Source organism: Helianthus annuus, chromosome 17 (assembly GCF_002127325.2).
Source record: "Helianthus annuus cultivar XRQ/B chromosome 17, HanXRQr2.0-SUNRISE, whole genome shotgun sequence".
Taxonomy (NCBI): domain Eukaryota; kingdom Viridiplantae; phylum Streptophyta; class Magnoliopsida; order Asterales; family Asteraceae; genus Helianthus; species Helianthus annuus.
The window spans coordinates 49888106-49909892 of NC_035449.2; the positions used below are offsets into that span (position 1 = coordinate 49888106).

The 21787-nt window shown below is 36.9% G+C and overlaps 1 protein-coding gene and 1 long non-coding RNA gene across 2 annotated transcripts; one reads left to right on the forward strand and one right to left on the reverse strand.

Annotated features, from left to right (window-relative positions):
* Positions 1–10380: 10380 nt before the first annotated feature.
* Positions 10381–10929, forward strand: LOC110921725. Its single transcript, XM_022166073.2, has one exon. The coding sequence runs from the start codon at positions 10562–10564 to the stop codon at positions 10766–10768; it is 207 nt and encodes a 68-aa protein (XP_022021765.1). The 5' UTR covers positions 10381–10561; the 3' UTR covers positions 10769–10929.
* An 8884-nt stretch (positions 10930–19813) lies between these two features.
* Positions 19814–20188, reverse strand: LOC118489283. The gene is made up of 2 exons (XR_004887014.1): positions 19949–20188; positions 19814–19851 (listed from the first exon to the last, which is right to left on the reverse strand). It is a non-coding gene; the product is annotated as an uncharacterized LOC118489283 (long non-coding RNA).
* Positions 20189–21787: the final 1599 nt, after the last annotated feature.

The window sequence follows — 21787 nt, forward strand, 5'->3', positions numbered from 1 at the left end:
AGAAAGGGATTTCATTCAATACATGAAAACATTATACTAACCGAAAATAGAGAAGGAATATGGAAAAGCTTCACGAAAAGAATTGTTGCCGTCGTGTTCCAAGATTCTAGGGTTTGCCGATTGCAAAACTGTTCGTATAGTTTGGAAGCTAACATTTAAAACTAACAGCTATTGGGCCAAAGCCCAACTTGATTTCGCTGGGCATCTTTTTTTTTTGGACGAAAACACTTAGTGTTTTCACCACTAGGGTGTTTTCGGGTGGGGTATTTCATGGGTAAGGGTTTTCGGCCAAGACTTGAAAATTTGTTTTGAATATAATTACTCCCATACTCATACTATCAATACACAATATATATATAACACATATATAGATATCATGCATACCACAAATCTACAAACACACTTAATACACACCGTATATAACATATCAATCGCAATACGGTTTAACATATTACAACGGTGTACTGGTCGAAACAAATCAACAACTAACCAGTCAACGCGCAATAATTGCGAAGGTGAAATGTCGGAAACTCGAGTTGTCACATTATCCCCAACTTAGAAGAAATTTCGTCCCGAAATTTGGTACGCACTCACTGAGGAAGCTAGGTAAGTTATATCGTTCACTGGTTTTCCTGGGGTGTCACATCATCCCCCCGTTGATTTGGAATTTCGTCCCGAAATTCAGTAGTAGTAGCTTCAGCCTCAGTAGTGGTTGCATTGGTCTCGAATAGCTGGGGGTACTTTTCTTTCATTTGGTCTTCGCGTTCCCAGGTATACTCTGGGCCACGCTGGGAGTTCCAACGAACTCGAACAAGAGGGATTCTCTTGTGCTTGAGGACCTTAACATCCCGGTCCGTGATTTCAACTGGTTCCTCGACGAACTGCAACCGCTCGTCGATAGTGAGTTCCTTAAAAGGAACTATAAGGGTCTCATCTGATAGGCATTTCTTCAGATTCGACACGTGAAATACATTGTGAACTGCACCGAGTTCAGCTGGTAGGTTTAACTTGTAGGCTACTTTGCCAATCTTTTCTAAGATTTCGAATGGTCCGACGTACCGCGGATTCAGTTTGCCCCTTTTGCCAAAACGTACCACACCCTTCCAGGGTGAGACTTTCAATAATACCCGGTCCCCGACCTGAAATTCCAAAGGCTTTCTACGCTTGTCCGCGTAGGCTTTCTGACGGTCGCGTGCTGCCGCCATGCGTTGTCGTATCTGTGCTATCTTTTCTGTGGCGTCCACTACAATCTCTGGACCCGTAATTTGACTATCCCCCACCTCTGCCCAACAGAGAGGTGACCGGCATTTACGTCCGTACAATGCCTCGAATGGAGCGGCTTGAATGCTGGTATGGTAACTGTTATTGTACGAAAACTCCACCAATGGGAGGTGTTTTTCCCAGCCGTTGCCGAAATCGATAACGCATGCCCTAAGCATGTCTTCAAGTGTTTGAATCGTTCGCTCAGACTGCCCATCCGTCTCAGGGTGATATGCTGTGCTCATGTCTAAACGTGAGCCGAAAGATTTATGCATTGCTTGCCATAGCTCTGACGTGAATCGTGCATCGCGATCCGAAATAATAGAGGTGGGCATTCCGTGCCTCGAAACAACTTCTTTAAGATAGACGTCTGCGAGAGTGGAGAACTTGTCCGTTTCCTTAATCGGCAGGAAGTGTGCAGACTTGGTGAGTCGATCAACTATGACCCATATTGTATCATTCCCACGCTGAGATCTAGGTAAACCTGTAACAAAATCCATGGAAATTTCTTCCCATTTCCATTGCGGTATCTTAGGCTGCTGAAGTAGACCAGCTGGTTTCTGATATTCAACCTTGACTCTCGCACATGTTAAGCATTTTCCAACGTACGTAGCGATGTGGGCCTTCATACTAGGCCACCAATAAGTAGTGCTGATGTCGTGGTACATTTTATCCGACCCTGGATGTACCGAATAGCGAGACTTGTGAGCTTCATCCATTACAAGTTCGCGTAGACCGCCATAAAGTGGAACCCAAATACGCCCCGTTACATAGTAGGCGCCGTCCTCCTTTTGTTCCATTTGTTGCCTTGAGCCTCGTAAGGCTTCAGCTTTGACGTTTTCGGGCTTTAATGCTTCCATCTGAGCAGTTCGTATCTGTGCGGGAAGACTGGACTGAATAGTGAGCTGCAAGGCTCGTACGCGTCTAGGTAAAGTGTCTTTCCTGCTGAGAGCGTCAGCCACAACATTGGCTTTTCCCGGATGATACTTGATGGCGCATTCGTAATCATTCAGTAGTTCAACCCATCTTCGTTGACGCATGTTCAAATCCTTTTGCTTAAGAATATGCTCGAGACTCCTGTGATCGGTGTAAATCGTGCACCTGGTACCGTACAGGTAGTGTCGCCATATCTTAAGCGTGAAAACAACAGCTCCCAGCTCTAAATCGTGCGTCGAGTAGTTCCGTTCATGAATTCTTGAGTTGCCGCGAAGCGTAGGCGATAACTTTATCCTGTTGCATCAATACACACCCGAGACCCAACGGTAGGTGACACCATTTCTGTGTCAGCATAGTAAGCGGTTGCGCGATCTTCGAAAAGTCTTTAATGAATCGTCTGAAATACCCCGCCAAGCCCAAGAATTGGCGTATTTCCGTCGGTGTACGCGGTGCAGGCCAGTTTCTGATCGAATCTACCTTGGATGGATCGACATGAATCCCATCCCTGTTCACCACATGGCCTAAGAAGTGGACTTCACGAAGCCAGAAGTCACATTAGTAAACTTGGCGTACAGTTGTCCCTTTCGAAAAAGTTCCACGATAAGACGTAAGTGCTGCTCGTGTTCCTCCTGACTCTTGGAGTAGATCATAATGTCGTCGATAAAGACAATGGCAAACTTGTCAAGATAGGGTTTGCACTCCCTGTTCATAAGATCCATGAAGTCTGCAGGTGCGTTCGTAAGCCCGAATGGTATGACAAGAAACTCGTAATGGCCGCAGCGAGTTCTGAATGCTGTCTTGGAGACGTCCTCATCTTGGACTCTCAGCTGATGATAACCAGACCTTAGATCAACCTTGGAGTAGTAACTCGACCTTTGCAACTGGTCGAATAAGTCGTCAATGCGTGGAAGAGGATAACGGTTCTTCACTTTGACCTTGTTCAGTTCACAGTAATCAATTTCACATCCTGAAGGTGCCTGTTGATCACTATTCTTGCGTTGCTGCTGTGCTTGAGACCGAACGGTAGCTGAACCCTTGCTGGAATACCCATCCCATTTCCGCTTGTTGTCACTAGGAGTAGCGGGAGTAGCAAAAGTGGTAGCAGTAGTAATAGTGCTGATACAACTAAGCAGCCTGTTCTGTTCCACTACCGGATCCGTGGGGCGATGAGCAAGACACTGAATGTCTTGGATATTTTCGAGGTTAGCCGATGTAGCATGGCTCTGAATCTCTGAGGCTAGACCCTTGAGGTACAATTCGATACGCTTGCTTGGAAGGTCCACCATGGTTGGACACAAGATAGCCAGTTCGTTCGACCGTTTCGTATAAGTATCAATTTCTGATCCCGTCATTTTCCAATGGTAGAGCTCCACTCCCAACCTGTGGATGTCATCACGCGTGCAGTATTCCCTTTTAATGCGTTCTTTGTATTCGTTCCAGGGGGTGGCGTTAGCAGCTGCCAACCCTAGTATCCGTACTTGTGCGTTCCACCAGGTTAGCGCGATTTCTTCCAAAGTACCAGTGGCGTAGTTGACCCTGCGAGCCTCAGGGCATTCACACATCTCGAACACAGATTCTAGCTTCTCAAACCAATGGGTCCCACTGCCCCCTCGGTGCCACTGAATGAGCTTGGACGACAGTCCATGAAGTTTCTTGAATGTGCAGACAGGTTGCTATGCGTTCTGACCCGTTGCGCGAGAAAGATAGGTCAAAGTTAAGCGCGAGAGTTGGGTCACGAGAGTAGGATCTAACATCCTAGGATAGGTCTGGAATAGCAGGTTATACCTCCTGCTTGTGCGGCTGCAAGCGTCGCAGCAACTGGTTCGTTAATGAGAGCCGTCAACTGGGCTTGAGTCATGTTAACACGTCCAGACATGATCGAACAGTAAAGGTAGCATAAGTATGAATGGTTCGCGAGTAGTGCGATGACAGAAAAGTGTAGGCACATAGGTGTTCTCAAGCAAGTATCAAGTAGTGAGCAAAGTAATGTAAGCATACTACGAGCAAAGTTCTATGCAATTCTAGCATGTAGGCAATAAACATAAACCTTATTACCTAGGATGTCGAGTCTTGCACGTGGAGCGAAGCGTCGTTGTGGATCGTTGAGAGCACTGTTCTGGTTATAGTCTGGTTTTAATAAAAACGTTTTCCATATTAAAACCAAGTTCTCTATAACCAATGGCTCTGATACCAATCTGTCACACCCCCAAAATCCACCTGCGGAGTATCACCGCTTGGGAGCGTGACTGACCAGGATCAAGCCACCAATCATATTGAACATGTAATTAATATTAAGTAAAATAAATGTAAACCATCCATCCAATACGATAGGTGTTCAAAACATAACCATAGTTTCAAAGTGTAGCGGAAGCATAGTAAATAATCCAACAATAGTTAATAGTTTTAAAAGTCATAATAGTTCAACGTAGAAACCACGATCCTTGTCCACAACGACCCGCTTCTCCAGTGCAAGCTCCAAGTACCTAACGATCTGCAAGGCATGTAACAGAATGATCAACAAACTAGTTGAGCGAGTTCACAGTAAGTAAGTGCGTAACAGTAAGTAACGGGTGGCTCTACTGGGCCAATAGTAAGTTATACAGGTGGGGGCTTCCCATGTTATGTGACCACTAGACTATTCGTATTATCCCTGTTCTTCGTCCGAGAACAGTAGCGCGTATGGGGTGTGCGTAGGTTTTACGCACGTATCCTTCATAACCGAGGATAGAAGTAAGTAATGCGTACACGTAGGTTTTACGTGCGTGCCTGACATCCGAGGCAGTAATTGGCATGTGACCACGTAGGTGTTATCCCAACCTACGGAACCGTCCTGACATCCGAGGACCATGATAGGTGATAGTCTAGGAAAAGCATATATACGTTCTTAGTCAATGATAACCTTTAACCCATTCCCACGACCCGGGAATCCCATGCCTTAGTAGGAGTGTGAACTCACCTTGGTTTGCTCGGTATGATAAGTTTCTTGTTCACAACAAAGCAGTCATCCGTAGCCTAGTATGATTACCATAATCAATTAGTTTTACGTACACCCCATTTCACATAGCACACAATGAACACTACATACATTATCACCTAGCTTGTCACCACATACGCATGACACCTAATCAGAACATAATCACTAACACGTTACGAACCAGTTTGTTCAAATAGACCCTTAACAGTCCATAGCGTTTAAAAATTTGCAAGTAATAGAAAACAATCATCACATATCACATTGTAGGAATTTATGTCATATTAACATTTCTAACACACATTCATGGTTCGGTAACATTTTTACAGTCCATTACATTATTCTATGCAGTGTACGGCCCTTTTTGGTTAACAGTCCAATTTACGAGTATGTGTGAAATTCTGATTTATTGTGTAAGGGTTTATGGTTGCGGCCCACATCCTGCGGCCCAGTCGCATAAAGTGGGTGGCTGATCACCTTTGCGTGGCCCTGCAGCCCCATACGGTCCAACGTGGTAACAACCCGAGCCCACCACACTTATGACCCAACTAGGCAACTACCATGAATTTAAAGAAACTGGTTGGCCCATCATCGTATAAAATGCACATGACCTATCCCTATTTAACACTTTAATTATAAACAAGTTTGCAAACAAAAGAACAAATTCCAAAATAGTTCAGTTGACACACATGGTTTAGTGGGCCGAAATCCTAGCCAACCATAATCAAGACAATTGCTCAAATACATAATACTCAAAACCTCACCTCACCTTGTAACCAATCACAATGCACCTCACCTTGGAACCAATCACAATGCACCTCACCTTGGAACCAATCACAATGCACCTCACCTTGGAACCAATCACAATGCATTGGCTCACATCATCAAGTATTATTAAAAGCTACCAATTTGGCTGACAAATATTGATGGTTTTCATGTTGTCATTGGACCAATTAGATTCATTTGCCACTTTATGTCACATGTTATTTCTTTGGAATATTATTAGAATATGAGTGAGGTGTATGCAAGTAATAACCTAGCAGCCGATCATCATATTCTTATTATTTTTTTTGCTGCACATGCATAACAACAAATAGTCAAAAAGGTTTTATATAAAGTGGCCGAAAAATGCATATCACCTCACAAGACTATTGGACCATTTTTGGTTTGGGGGTCTGACTAATGTTATTCGAATAAAGATCACAATACACACAAACACATGGGCCACCAAAACACTCAATGATTACAAGGTCTACACAACCGATGTGACTACAGCTAACCCGCAATATCACGTGCACTTTCAATTCAGCCTTATTGACAATCCGCATACCTTATATTATATTTATATTTACGAACATTGCTGCCATCTATTATCAAACCATTCGAAGTCATGCGTCACATCATTGTTAACACAGACATATCATATCAACAATATAGTTTACACATATAGATCGGATCACAAGCAATCATCGATACATCATGTCAACAGATAACATGTAAGAGATAGCATACAACATAATCAGTGATCAAAAATCAGTACAACTAGGCATGCGATAGAAAGGGATTTCATTCAATACATGAAAACATTATACTAACCGAAAATAGAGAAGGAATATGGAAAAGCTTCACGAAAAGAATTGTTGCCGTCGTGTTCCAAGATTCTAGGGTTTGCCGATTGCAAAACTGTTCGTATAGTTTGGAAGCTAACATTTAAAACTAACAGCTATTGGGCCAAAGCCCAACTTGATTTCGCTGGGCATCTTTTTTTTTTGGACGAAAACACTTAGTGTTTTCACCACTAGGGTGTTTTCGGGTGGGGTATTTCATGGGTAAGGGTTTTCGGCCAAGACTTGAAAATTTGTTTTGAATATAATTACTCCCATACTCATACTATCAATACACAATATATATATAACACATATATAGATATCATGCATACCACAAATCTACAAACACACTTAATACACACCGTATATAACATATCAATCGCAATACGGTTTAACATATTACAACGGTGTACTGGTCGAAACAAATCAACAACTAACCAGTCAACGCGCAATAATTGCGAAGGTGAAATGTCGGAAACTTGAGTTGTCACAGTTGCATCTTGCACCTTTTTCTCGATACCCTTGATTATGTTATTCGGGTTCAGAACTGATTTTAAAAGGTCGATGATGGTGGGCGTACGCTCATTTGAGATCTGATTTGGTTATTTATGATGTTTTTGGTTGGATCCGTTGTCAATGGCAATGAATGATGGTAGTCTTTCAGCGACGGCGATGTTTTAGTCTTTCTCAGCGCTGGCGAGTTCATTTTGGTAACATTATGTTACTGTTGTTTTTTTGTTGATGGTTGTCAATGATGGAGGTTGCTTTTGGTTGTTTTTTTTTTGTTTCACCAATGAGATGTGTTCATGTTAGATCTGATTATGGTATTTATGCTTCTTTGGGTTAGATTCATGGTTGATGGTAATCGATGATAGTAGTTGTGTGAATATCTTATTGTTGGTAATCTTATAAAGTTAACCACAAACTCTCATGAATTTGAGATGTGTTTTGAAGCTTTAATGGTTTCAAGTAAACCCGTGATCATTACATCCTGAGTTTTATTTATTTGGGGTTACCCGTCTTTGACATGTTATGGCGTGGCCACCTGCATGTTTCTCCTGTATACAAAACATTCACAGAACGCTTTGGCATATCTGAGCCACAAAAGCTCATGTTTCGTTGCACTTTCAAAACATGATTTTACCATAAAGCTTATATTTATATAATGTCAGTTGAGCGGGTATCTTATTTAATCTAATTTCAAAGGTTGAGCGGCTATGATGAAGTTATAAATTTGTTATGGTGTGGCAACCATGTTGTTTTGTTTATACACAAAACATTCTTGGTTTGCAGCCACATCGGTTTATCATTTCTGACCCATATAACTTCATGTTTACTTAAAGACTTTCAAAACATGATTATATCTTAAATAGTTGAAGAAAACTTACTATATGACCTGAAAGCTTCAAATCAAATTGAACAAGTACAACTTAGATGGTAAGTTCTTAAATTGCCAGCAAGAGATTGTTAACCAAGTATAAGCATATATCAAGCTAATTTCAATTGTTAAGCATTAGTTAACCAAAACTTTTTGGACATTATTATATTCAAGGTAATTTCAATTTTTACATTCAATATGGTAAATCAAAATATTAGCAATATTGTTATTTTATTAACGAAAATAAGTCCCAACTAATATCTCATTTGTAAAAATTATAACAACTTTTTTCAACATATAATACATTATATATTATTAATAATAAATAAACATATATAATTTGGTTTCAATGTGAATTGATTCGGTTACTTATACCCATACAACTGTTACCAAAGTGGGATAGCCTCCTTGATAAAGGCTAAGATGGTTCAGCCGACAGAGGAAAAAGAGTGGATTTTGGAGGTGTTGTGATGTTCAGGAAAATATTGTGGGGATGGGTCTCAAGACTTGAGTGATCGATCTAATGATAATACATTTCGCAACTTCGTTTTTAAAATTTTTGGTTGTTATAGAACTTTGTTTTTAGAATTTTTGGTTGTTATAGCGTGTGTCGATAATGTCCGGTATAAAATTATATTCCTGTCATATCTCCTCTACAACGTACAGGTTAAAACATTAACTAAATGACCCCCCCGGTATAAAATCATATTCTTGTCACGTTTCCTTTACAACGTACACGTTGAAACATGATAGCTAAGAATTTTTATATATAACGAATATGTATCTAGTATAATTTAATTGGATAACTTTTATCAATTACACGAAAAAAAAAATACTACTTAGCTCAAAAAAAAATGTTTTTGATTACATTATATTTACTCAATCCGTGTAATATATTAGTTTATTCAACCAATATGATACACATGTTTTTAAAGAAATAGTTTTTCCATTACTAAAGTCTAAATGTATAATACTAGTGTTATGCGTCGCCCGCGTTGCGGGGCGCTAAATCGAATATCTCTTAGTTTAATAACATGTACGCCTTTATTTCGGTTACTGATACATGCTACTTATAACACGGTTTAAAAAAAAGATACGTCGATTCAATCAATTAAACCAAAACACTACCATAGTTTGCCAAAAAAAATAACTAAAACGATGGCAAGCATTTAATTTATAGCTGGGGGCAAAACAATAATTTGTTAGGACAAATTAGCGAGTGCTAGACAGCAGTTTGGCACGAAAAAAAACTACACTGAGTCAACGAAGTAAAATAAAACACTACCATAGTTTTGCCCAAAAGGAAAAAACGATGGCAAAATTGCAATTTTGAACTGGGGTAAAATCGTAATTTTGAAAAGGAGGCAAAATCAAATTTTGCACTGAGGGCAAAACCATAATTTTATTTAGAACGGGGGGCATAATCGTAATTTTAAGTTGCGGACAAAAACAAAATTTTATTTTGAAGTGGGGCGAAATCGTAATTTTAAACTCGGGGTAAAATCGTAATTTGGCAGGACCATAGCTGGGGGCAAAACAATAATTTTATTTTGAACTGTGTGCAAAATCGTAAATTTTAACTGAAGGCAAAATCGTAATTTTAAGCTAAGGTCAGAACCAAAATTTTATTTTGAAATGAGGGCAAAATCGTAATTTTAACTAATATATGCTTTACTAAAAAAAAAAATTGTTGGTTGCCGCCATCATTGGCAAATAAGAAAACAGAACTATTCCCCGTAAGGGAAAATGTAAATGTAGTAATGTAGTAATAATAATAATAATTACATTTTTTTCCGCTCATGTAATATATCGATTCTAACCTACTAAGAAAATATATTGAAAAGACTACATACATCCATCCTTTTGGGTGGAAGGAAGCTCCAACAATTTCCCACAGCCACAAATGGACCATTGTAATAGCATACGCTTGCATTGGCTACAAATAGACTTATAGTTATGAATAGCATGTCTGGTTGTCTACTAAAAAAATATATAATAATATAATATCTACACATTGTTGCTTCTATATGTATTTTTTATTATTTGTCAAAGTAAAATTACTATAAGACCCTTGTGTAGTTCGGTTATAAATTTCCAGATAAACTTTAACTTTATATCTAAAGTCTAAACTTTCATAATAATAAGATGTGATGGAAACATAACATAACCATAATTCTGTTACACGCCCCCTCACCCATGTGCTACTTTGTTCCATTCTAAATAATTATATATCGGTCTCGTCAACAATATAATTATACACCCTCATCAACTTTGTCCAATAATTATATTACATATATTCCCCACAACAAATCGTTTAAAACCAATGTCACTTAACCACTTAGTGCCTTATCCTACAACTCAACATCAAACTTCACCTCTTCTTCTCATTTTCAAGTCTTTGGAGTCGAGATGCATGATTGGGCGGCCCCTATCATAGCTGCAGCGTTGTTCGCGTTTCTCGCACCAGGACTCATCTTTCAAATGCCTGGAAAAGAGACAGCGATCGGTTTCATGAACATGAAAACTAGTGTGATCTCCATGTTTATACATACGGTTCTTTATGGGTTGTTTCTTATTTTGTTTCTTGTTGTTCTTGACATACATATCTATGCCTAGGCATTAGTTAGTATCTAGTCAAGGAAAATATCATAACTATGTTATGCCGGGTGGTTCTATAATTTCTTCATTTTAGTTATCAAGTCCTTGATTGTTTTGTATTATCATTCGATATGTTATTTGCAAGTTTTTAATGAGATCAAAGTGAGGTTCTTGTGATAGATTGTAGCATACACAAAATCTATTTAGTTTATGTTTATACACGTAATATATGACAGTAGCGGATTCAAGAATTACCACACGCACAATTTTATAAGTTTCCTTAAACTCGGATGAAAAAACGTAGGCATCGATGTCTAAGCTGTCTTGCGGAAAAAGATTTGTGTTTTAACTTGGTATTGATCAAGGTGAAATCCGAGTTTGGACTTGTGTAAACTTTAATTCAGTTAAAGTTAAATGTTAAAACATTCTAGTAGTTTTAGTTTAAGAATGTATTGGCATGCATGGTTTATTTTTTTTTTTTTTATTTAATTTTTAAGCTTTTGTGTTAATAATATGTGCAGAATTTGGGGCAACTTTCGGTGGCAGTTTGTCATTTTCCCATAAAATAGAAGTAGGTTGAAATATAAGTCGGCGGTCAACTTTACGGTGGAAATAGATGTTTTCTAGTGCGGGAATCAGGAAGCAGTTGATACCATGTAATATTAATGCTATTTTAACAATAGAAATATATATAGAGAGAGAGAGAGAGAAATCGTCGTGGCTATTTTGGTTTTATCAATTAGAGCTCAAATTAATTTTAGATTGATTTTCATAGGCTTATAAAATTAGTTAAACCTGGAATTCTAAGTAGTTAGTAAAATAGTGATCTTAGCTGCGCGGCGATTGTGATGTGGTTAAAAATACATTATTTTGAATACAATTCGGTCTGTTATCATGCCACTACTCATTGTTGTTTACGATTAAGAAAAAAATGTATTTACAGGGGTTACGTTAGACAAAAGTTGTCTCATGTAACCCAAAAAAATAAAAATTAAGCCGTGGTTTACATCGATCAAAAGCCATAAAAATAAATACCGGTAACAGTTCTGACAATACTGATACTAAAAAAATACTCTATCGCGAGTAGAATGTCGTTTTCCAATATCGTGTTTTCCGGATGATATCGGTTAGATTTGTCACGGCAAAGTACAAAAAAAACTATTATATTTGACCAGTTCGATTTTGAATAAAACTTTTATTGAAACTTAAATAAACTTAAGCACGTCGAAACGGTGTATTCAGAATTTTTAACGCATTATGGTATATTATTAAAATAACGGAAATGGTAAACGAAGTCACTTTATATAAAAAAACTAAACCGTGATCGGATAACTTTAATTACATGTACGTGGAATTTTTTTTACCATCTGTCAATATATGTTATGCATGGTTTTCTAAGAAACAACAGTGGTTTCGCTATCAACATAATGAAATTGCTGTTGAATAAAGCTATTGACCATTAGTGTATATCAATTTTTTAAGTCTGCACTAATTATTTTTTTACTATCTGTCAATATATGTTATGCATGGTTTTCTAAGAAACGACCCGTGTTTGCACACGGGTCTTACCGCTAGTAGTATATAATAAAAGAAACCAATGATGAGACACGTGTCATTCATTGGAGCCATCTATTTTTAAGTTTTCTCATCTCTATCTCCTACTTAATTATAATTAATATTAATTAAAAGATAATTATAAAATAAAATTTAGGGTTATTGGATTTTATCACCCTCAACTATTGGCCTTTGGCCGTTGCCACCCGCAACTAACACTTTGACACCCGGCACCCCCAACTTGACTTTTTGTTTGTGCTGGCACCACCCAGTTAAATATCCACTAACTGAGTTTGTTTTTTGTCTGACGTGGCACAAGTTTATTGAGTTGGAGCTGATTACGTGGCGATGATGTGTCTTTAAACTTCATCTCCACCAGATGTGTTTTCAAACGTCATCTCCTTCTTTGCCAACAATTCCCCCAAAGATTTATGGTATCAACAAAAACACATGTTGATTTTTACGAGGCATACTTAAAATTGCAGATAATGCGTCTAAAGCTACTCAAATTGTGATGGAAAAATATTGAAATATGTAACACTAATCTAAGTTCCCGTGTATCCCCGTGTGATACACGGGTTACTAATAAGAAAAATAACTACTTTAATATACAAATTCAAACTCATTAAAACAAAGTGATCATTATTTACTTTAAAAGGACTTAGCGCATTCAGCTAATTATACAATACAAATTCAAACTCATTAAAACAGATCATTATTTACTTTAAAAGGACTTAGCGCATTCAACTAATTATATAATACTAACCGCATGAGCACGACCGGTTCATGACTCGAGTAAACGGAGTTATATTGATGGATCAGCTTTATCAAACACAACATAATATCATGTCCAAAACTGAATAGAATTACTACAAACACATATACACCAAATCACACATGTAAACAACTATACCATTGTTTTACGGTTTCATGTCTGATTTTAGTTGATACAAAACCCTTTGACCAATTTTGTAATTCCAGTCTCTCGCCAAATTCTCCGTCTCCCGCCAACTTCTCCGTCTCCTTCATCCCATCCTCCCTCCACCACCCCCGGCTGTTCCTTAAACAAAACACTTGCAACAAAATAAAAGAATTGGAAAAGTGATTAAAAAAACATGGTTGATAGACTGCCAAACAAAACCGTAGGCCGCCACTCTATTAACAAAAACCAAAAAAAAAAACCCTAACTCTAAACACAAATCATATAATGAGGAACAAAACAATAGATTATGATACCGAAATTAAGGCATAGAAACCCGTCGCTAACCTGAACAAAGAAAACCACATAAGAAGCGCCCAAAACCATCGTAGGCGGCCATCGGAACACAAATAGACTACCCAAGAAAAATAAACGCCACATAAAACTAAACATCAAGATAAGTCATGCGTCACACACAAGAGGCACAATGGGGCTGGGTGTTTTCAGCGGTGAATGTAAGTATTGAAGACCGGTAGATGCCGGTCACGAGAAACCTAGAAACGCAAATTGTTGATAAGTCCTTTCAACATTTGTTATTATATAAAGCAAATTCTTTTGATAAAAAGCATAGTTCAAGAGACAATCAAACAAACCTGAATGCAACTGACGGTGGTAAAGCGGGTAGCTTATCGTTCTTAGGTTTGGACGCGATCTGAGAGGATATCTAAAAAGCTTAGACGATTTGCCCCGTTTGCTTCCTAAAATGACAAAATTAGTAGGTTTTAAAACGGAATTGGGACGTCGAGTGAAATAACAGGAGTTAAATTGATTACCGGAAGCAAAATGCTATTGTTTTACCCAAATCCATTTGAGCACAACCCATCAAATCTCGACCAACTAAAAAAATGGTTGAGTGTATAATCAAATCTGGTGCTTGGAATTGACATAAATATATAAATAAAGTAAGAAACAATCCCTCGCCTCATCAAGAGCATGTAGAATAACTAAAATCTCTTATTTAATATAAAAACCACGAAAATCCATTACAATAAAATGGATGTAAGGTTAAATGGATGTAACAGGTTTTAACTTAATTGAAAGGCGAAGTACGAACCAAAAACAATTAAAACAGAGAAAAACCTAATTCCGGGTACTTACTCTTTGCCTCTTATTGACAGTTTCTGCTGCACGATCATGATGAAACAATTGATGCTATAATAAATCTGCATCAAAATACAAAAACATTACTTCAATTTTTAACAAATATCATAACCTCATCCTTGAGCGAAAAAGCAAATTAGATTTAATAACATGTAAACGCACATCTAGTTCGCATAAAACAACACCATTGAAGCTTTGACCGAACCTCATGCCAATAGATCAGCCCGGCCTTGAACTTCTTTTCTCTCAAATATGTAACCTGCACCACATATATCTGCCAACAATTCCTAAACAGAGATCGCACAACAATTTGGCCAATAAACAATGAGCAACAAAGATGGTTTAAACATTGAAGCATTTTAAAGTCTACCAATTAACAAGTAAATGACATCAGAATTTAGAAAACAAACCTTCAAATTAGTTTTTGTGAGGCAGTAAACCTTCAGACACGTGAAGTACAATAAACACACAAACCTGACTTATAAAAATCCTCCAAAAGCAATGATACTCCAAAACAGCTAAGTAGCCTCGTTAAAACCAATAATTAGGCAGTCCCAATCAGCAAACATAACCACAAATAAATTATACTATCACCAATCAAAGTGGCATTCAAACCCATACTCATATGCAGCTTTTAAACTATCATCATGCTAAAATTCAGAATAATTTATACCAAAACAAAATAGAATTACTACAAACAAACACAAACACAAATCATATCCAAAGTACCATGAGAACTGCACCATCATCAAGCCAGTGATTCTCATTAGGTGCAATTTGAGCTGATGTAGTAAGCAAAAATTTCATGGTTTTTTGTCAACTTGCACGATTTGCTTGATATCTACTTAAGTAACTGAGAAAAAAAAAGTAACAAAGAGATAAGTTTGGTGGGACTACTTTTGTATTTGTAATCAGTAATAATAACCTCTAAGATCAATTAAGCCACCTTTATTATCCTAACATTAAAAAAACAAAAAGGAACTATAGTTGGTAGTTTTGCCATTTACTATGAATGGGTCAGCACCAAATAAAATTAGGTCATATAGAAACTGGTCAAAAGCATACACCGCCAAAGCTAAAAACATGATTTAAATCAATAGGATAGAGAATTGGGACAAAAAAAGATTATGAGGCACATATCTGTAAAATTCAAACAAAGATGATTTCCATCATGGCTACATATTTAATGGTTGCCATGTGAAAGGAGAGTTGAATCGGATGTGCAGTCTTTCACATTACCATCCATAATCATTCAACCAGATTAGGAAACCTAACTTTATTCGAAAACCAAATCAACAATCCTACCACGACACTTACTTAACAACTTGTAGCAGACCTCGATAGGCTAAATCACGATACACGAAACATCTTATAAACAACATGAGCACGACCGATTCATGACTCGAGTAAACGGAGTTATATTGATAGAATTTGCTTTATCAGACACAACATAATCTTAATTGCAGATGTTCTTACCAATTAAGAAAGTAAATGACATCAGACTTAAGAAAACAAACCTTCAACTCAGTTTTTGTGAGGCAGTAAACCTTCAAACATGTGAAGTACAATAAACACACAAACCTGACTTATAAAAAGCCTCTATAAGCAATGACCAGCAATCAAACACAAGCCCTAATCAATGAATTGCAACAAAACATCATTCAAATAGACGCAATAAAGAAAATCGGCCAAAAAATGGAAATCCCCAAACCTGTGAAAAATAGTGGTCGGCATTAAGGGTTTTCAGCATCTATATTCATTTAGTGATATCATGTAATCGTCAAATCAATCATGCGGATAATTCAGCGGGTGTACAATATTCTGCGAAGAGACAGTTATAGTCAACTGCAAATGAACAAAAACAAATTCTACAAAAAAACTATGTTCAGCGAATGAATACTGATATATCAGCGGATGTATGCAAATATGCGGATGAGTATATCAGCAAATGGACCCTGGTTTAAACGGATGAATTGTTTACGTAATTAAACTGATTCTGCAGTGATTAATTCTGCAAATGGACTAATTTCTACCGTTGTAACAGAACTGCGAATGAGCCAAATTCTGCACGTAAACAACTTTCCATGAACGAACTGATTTTGCAGCGTCTGATTTCAGTAAAATGGATTGATTCTACGGACAAACAATGCAGCGAATGCAGCAAGGATGGACTTTGAACTTCTGCGAATCAGTTCAGCGACTTAATCTGTTTCGATTTCAATGGATGGATAATTCTGTAATCTGCAGTGAATGAAATAAATTATGCGGACAACCAATTCTGCACTGAATGTACAATATTTAGCGATTGGACAACCGCTTACATCATCAATCCGAAAAAAGTTGTTGATTTAGGGTTCAAAAGAATTGCATATTTACATATCCATTCTTAGTTTCACATAAACATAGAAGCTTTAATCGGCGGCAAAGATTGATTGGGCCCATATATCCCGTTGGGTTCGCTTACAGGACTTGTCCAGTTACGTACTATTTGTGCTTCCGGCTCCAGCACAACATCTGCAGCTTTGATTTTATCTGGTCCAAATTCAAGAAAGAAAAACGTCAAGGTTAAATACAATGATACTTATAAATTAACATGGTCTAAGTACTTCTAAAAGAAGCACTACCAACATGAAAAAGAAGCAGCAACTATTAGAAATCTCAAATGTAATCTTAAGCTCATATACAAAGCGACATAGAGCATTGTCCACCCTCTGGTGACGTTGGTGTGGGCAAATTAATGTATAGATCCCAATCAATAGGACCACTACCTTGTCTTTCAACATACGATTGAATTAATTGGTCCAAACTCTTGCGGAATCCACTTCTAAGAAGATTAGAAACACTTCTCCTATGATAAACAACAAAATCAGTTGCAAAGAAAAACAAATGATAATACAGACTACCTTAAAAATCAAAAGTTACCTGCTTAAAAGTTCTTTTAATTTCATACTGTACACATTATCATCTTCTGGTGCGTGAATCTGTTGGCTCTACTAATGGGAACAGTTTGTCAGGTTTTTAGTGGTTCAGAAGGTCCATCAGACCAAGTTTCAGCCGGTTCACATGAACCAGGTTCATGCCAAACATCATTGTCGTCTTGCAAACGAATACCACCTACTTCAGTACCTGAGGTTTCTCGCACCCAATCATTACCTGAACTTTCTTGCAAAGTATGATCAGCATCTTCTGAAGCCTGATTCGTACCCAATCATTACCTGAACTTTCTTGCAAAGTATGATTTGTCTTAGCTGGACTAACTTAGTTGCTGCCACTAATGGAAGCCTCTCTTCATCCACGGGTCTTTCATTTCTTAAGAGTCGGCCTCTCAATAACGACTGGCATGATGAAAGCAAATGTCAACACCTGATTATCTTAGAACAAAAAATTTCTAATTGCTAATTTAACAAAATGGCAATATAGTGAACTAATAGTAAGTCAGTGATAAATAGAAGACTATAAAAGTGAACTAATAGTAAAATGGCATAGCATTATATACACACTACTGAAAATGTGTTTACCTGCGAAACGTGCTGATCACTCTGATACATGTGAAGAGCTATAACCAAAGGCTGCCAAAAAAAAAAAACATTAATATCATATTAGCATAAGTGTTCACAGAGGCTAGCCTTCCTACACCTATTATACTTGTAGATTAAAAATATAATTTTATGTGTTGTGGATGACTACTGCTTATGTTATCCTAGGCTAGATGTACCAAAAGGCCTTGTATTTTGAGTTTTCAAACTTAGCATAGCTGCAAATACATCTTATTCTACAAATATAACACAAGTACATAATCAAATTTCAGAAGTCATACTGATTTTCAAAGGATTGACAAAGCATATAATCTATATACAAAATGAAATGTACCTGCAATTCGTCCATCTTCAAAGTCGTTTTGAGTACTATAAATTCGTCCATCTTCAATTCCTCCAGCGACACGAATCAATGATACTTATAAATTAACATGGTCTAAATACTTCTAAAAAAACATGAAAATTACATGATTTTCTTGAAGACCAACTGGAAAAAGAAACTAAAACTATTACATAAAAGCATCAAGAAGCATACCTTGCATACAAGTTTATCAATATCTGTGCGTATATCTTCTAACTTCTGGCACATGTTTGTAACCCAAGCTTTACCGCTCCTATTCATTGTAAATGTTAACTACTTACAGCTGGAATGGAAATCATGAAAGCTTGTAATCTGCTTCAAAGGAACGAAAACATAGGTTCCAGTTATACAAATTCGTGTCAACAAAAAATCACATCGAGACGATATTTAATAGAAAAATCTATATACCTAAACCAAAATCCCCATTCCATATTAATTACATACATCTAATGGCATATAGAAGATATGATTTTCTAGAAACACACCATATAATATTATCAACGGTGATTAAAGGAAAATCAAAACATTAGATATGATCTTCTAGAAACATTCAATCTCCAAATTAAATTAATTAATCGTTTGAGTTTTAACTTTTTACAAATATCATCTACAACCTAATTTCGTATTCACTCTCATAGGTTTAATCGAAACTCTAAACCACAGTTCAGCAGATTCATATAATCAAATACTTTTCATATTTATGATCTTAGAACAATGAACTGCTTAAAACCACATATAAAAAAGAATTAGCGGCTTAATCAACAGCAACAACAAAAAAATCACACAACCAAATTAGGGTTTTCTTATAACAACTACAAAATCACAAACAGAGATGGAATCCAACTTACCGATGCTTCAGTTTCGAAGGATGATGAAGATAAAACCAAACAGGCCACTTGAATGTTCATTTGAATCCTCCGATTAAAAGCCGTAAATTGTATGTAGGCCTTAAAATTGGAAACGCATCCATATTTTAGCAACAGATCCTCCGGTAATTGATAGAATTATTCAACTTTCCATATATAATCCAAGGAGCGTGTGAAAGAAGAATGAAGGAATTGTGAGGCGGTAAGGAGAATTGATTGAGAATTGAGAGAATTGAGATAAATGGCGCCTAAAACCCAATTCTCTAGCCAAAGACCATTGCCACATCATGGTCAAATGGTCAACATTGTTTTGCTTTAATACAAGAGATAGATTCTGAACAAATATGTGGATACTAAGAAAACCCTTCGTAGAAGGGAGCCGTTTTTGTGTAGAGATCTTCTTTAACAGTTTTAAATCTTAGAAGTTGACACCTCCAAAGCCTCAGCTTCAACTCCTCCTCCACCACCACCACCAACATCAACCTCCTCATCCAAAACCAACCGGACCACCACCACCAAACCCCACCTCTGAATATAATCATAATTACACATGGGTCCCTCGGTCTCTTCAACTCGGGGTCTTGAATCAAGGGCCGGTGAATCCCTCCATCGCTAGCGGCGGTGGGATTGTGAGAAGACTTTCCGGTCGCCAGAGACTTGTTTTTCTTCCGACGAAGTGGGGTTTCCGGTGGCGGCATTGTAAGCTTAGAGATTTGATCAGAAAGATGAAAATAGGTCAAAAATTGACAGAATGATTGTGGGTTAAGTGCAAATTAAGATAAAGATTAGAGATTTAGTTACCCTTTAGGTTTTGAAGAACAGAGGTGAGATCGAAATCTTTGTTTCGATTCGATTTGCTGTTGAGGTGGTGAAGTAGGGTGGTTGTGGCAGTGCAGGTGGCGATGGTTGTGGGGGAGTGTTTGTGTTCATCAATTATGTTTAGATAGGGTTATGAGAAAATGCAACCCAGATGAGGGATGAGGAAATTTGGGTTTTTATGGGACTATCTGTGTTATAAAGAAGGAGAAGAGACATATGACACGTCATAGGCTCATAGCCACGTAATCATCTCCAACTCAGCAAATCTATGCCACGTCAGACAAAAAACAAACCCAGTTAGTGCAGATTTAACTGGGTGGTGCCAGCACAAACAAAAAGTCAAGTTGGGGGTGTCAGGTGCCAAAGTGTTAGTTGCGGGTGGCAACGGCCAAAGACCGATAGTTAGGGGTGATAAAATCTAATAACCCTAAAATTTAATATAAATTTAAACAATTCGTATAGGAGATAATATAGTCTTTTGAAATATTTATTAGATTTCAAAATTATTTATCTTGAAATTAAAAAAGACGTACACTAAATATAAATTAATATATATAATGTAAAGAGTTAAATATCATTTTAGTCCCTGAAATTTGAGTCATTTTGTCAGCCTAGTACAAAGGTTTTATAATACACATGGTTTATAAAGATATAACTTTTTATTGATTGGTATATAAAATTACATGTGTTCAACCCATACAATATATGAGGTTCTTAAAAATGTTAAAAGTAACTTTTTTCATTATTAATATATAAAATTAAATTTACTCAACCCATACGATACACGGGGTTCTTAAAAATATAACTTTTTATTATTTAATATATAAAATTACATTTATTCAAATCATGTAATAAACGAGATTTTTAAAGATGTATTTTTTTTATTATTTGGTATATAAAATTATATTTATTCAATCCGTGTAATAAACAAGGTTTTTAAAGATATATTTTTTATTATTTGGTATATAAAATTACATTTATTCAACTCGTGTATTACACGGGGTTTTAACCTAGTGTTTATTTTACATAAAAACTTGTAAAAATTCTTAACTTTTATAAATTAAAAAATTGTAAAGTTTTCAAAATTTAAGAATATAGAAACTTAATTCTGTTTCTATCAAGTTATGTAAGTTCATATTAACTAGTACATGGATGGTTGATTTCGTAGTCAAAAAATATATGGATCTTACAAACCCCTTTTTCTATCAACTCAAAATTTGAATTGCTTCAATGAGTCAAAAAATTATTTTAAGGTTTTTGATGAAACTAGGGCGGTAAATGAACCGAACGAACACGAACAAGGCCTTGTTCGTGTTCGTTCGTTAAGGAAATAAATGTGTTCACGAACGGTTCATGAACACTTACCGAACGAGATTTTATGTTCGTGTTCGTTCATTAAGGAAATGGGTGTGTTCACGAACACAAATAAATTTGATGAATGCGAAGAAGGATAAAGGTGGAGGGCCCAGAGAGCACCACTAGAACTTGAATTCCTTATTGTGGAACGGAGGTCGATCGTATTTGTCGATGTAAATAATAAGAAATGAAAGGGAAATGATGCATAAACAGGGTGAAATAGGGTTTTCTAGTTTAATAGGGTAATAAAATATATATAAGTTTAATTATATAAAAGTAAAGATAAAATATATGAAAGTACAAAAATCTTTGATTAAAACACAAACATGCGAACACAAACAAACGCAAAAGAACAAATATTCACGAAGACGTTCACGAACACCTTACCGAACGTTCACGAACACAATTGAACGAACGAGACATTTGTTCATGTTCGTTCATTTAACTAATCGAACGAAATTCCTT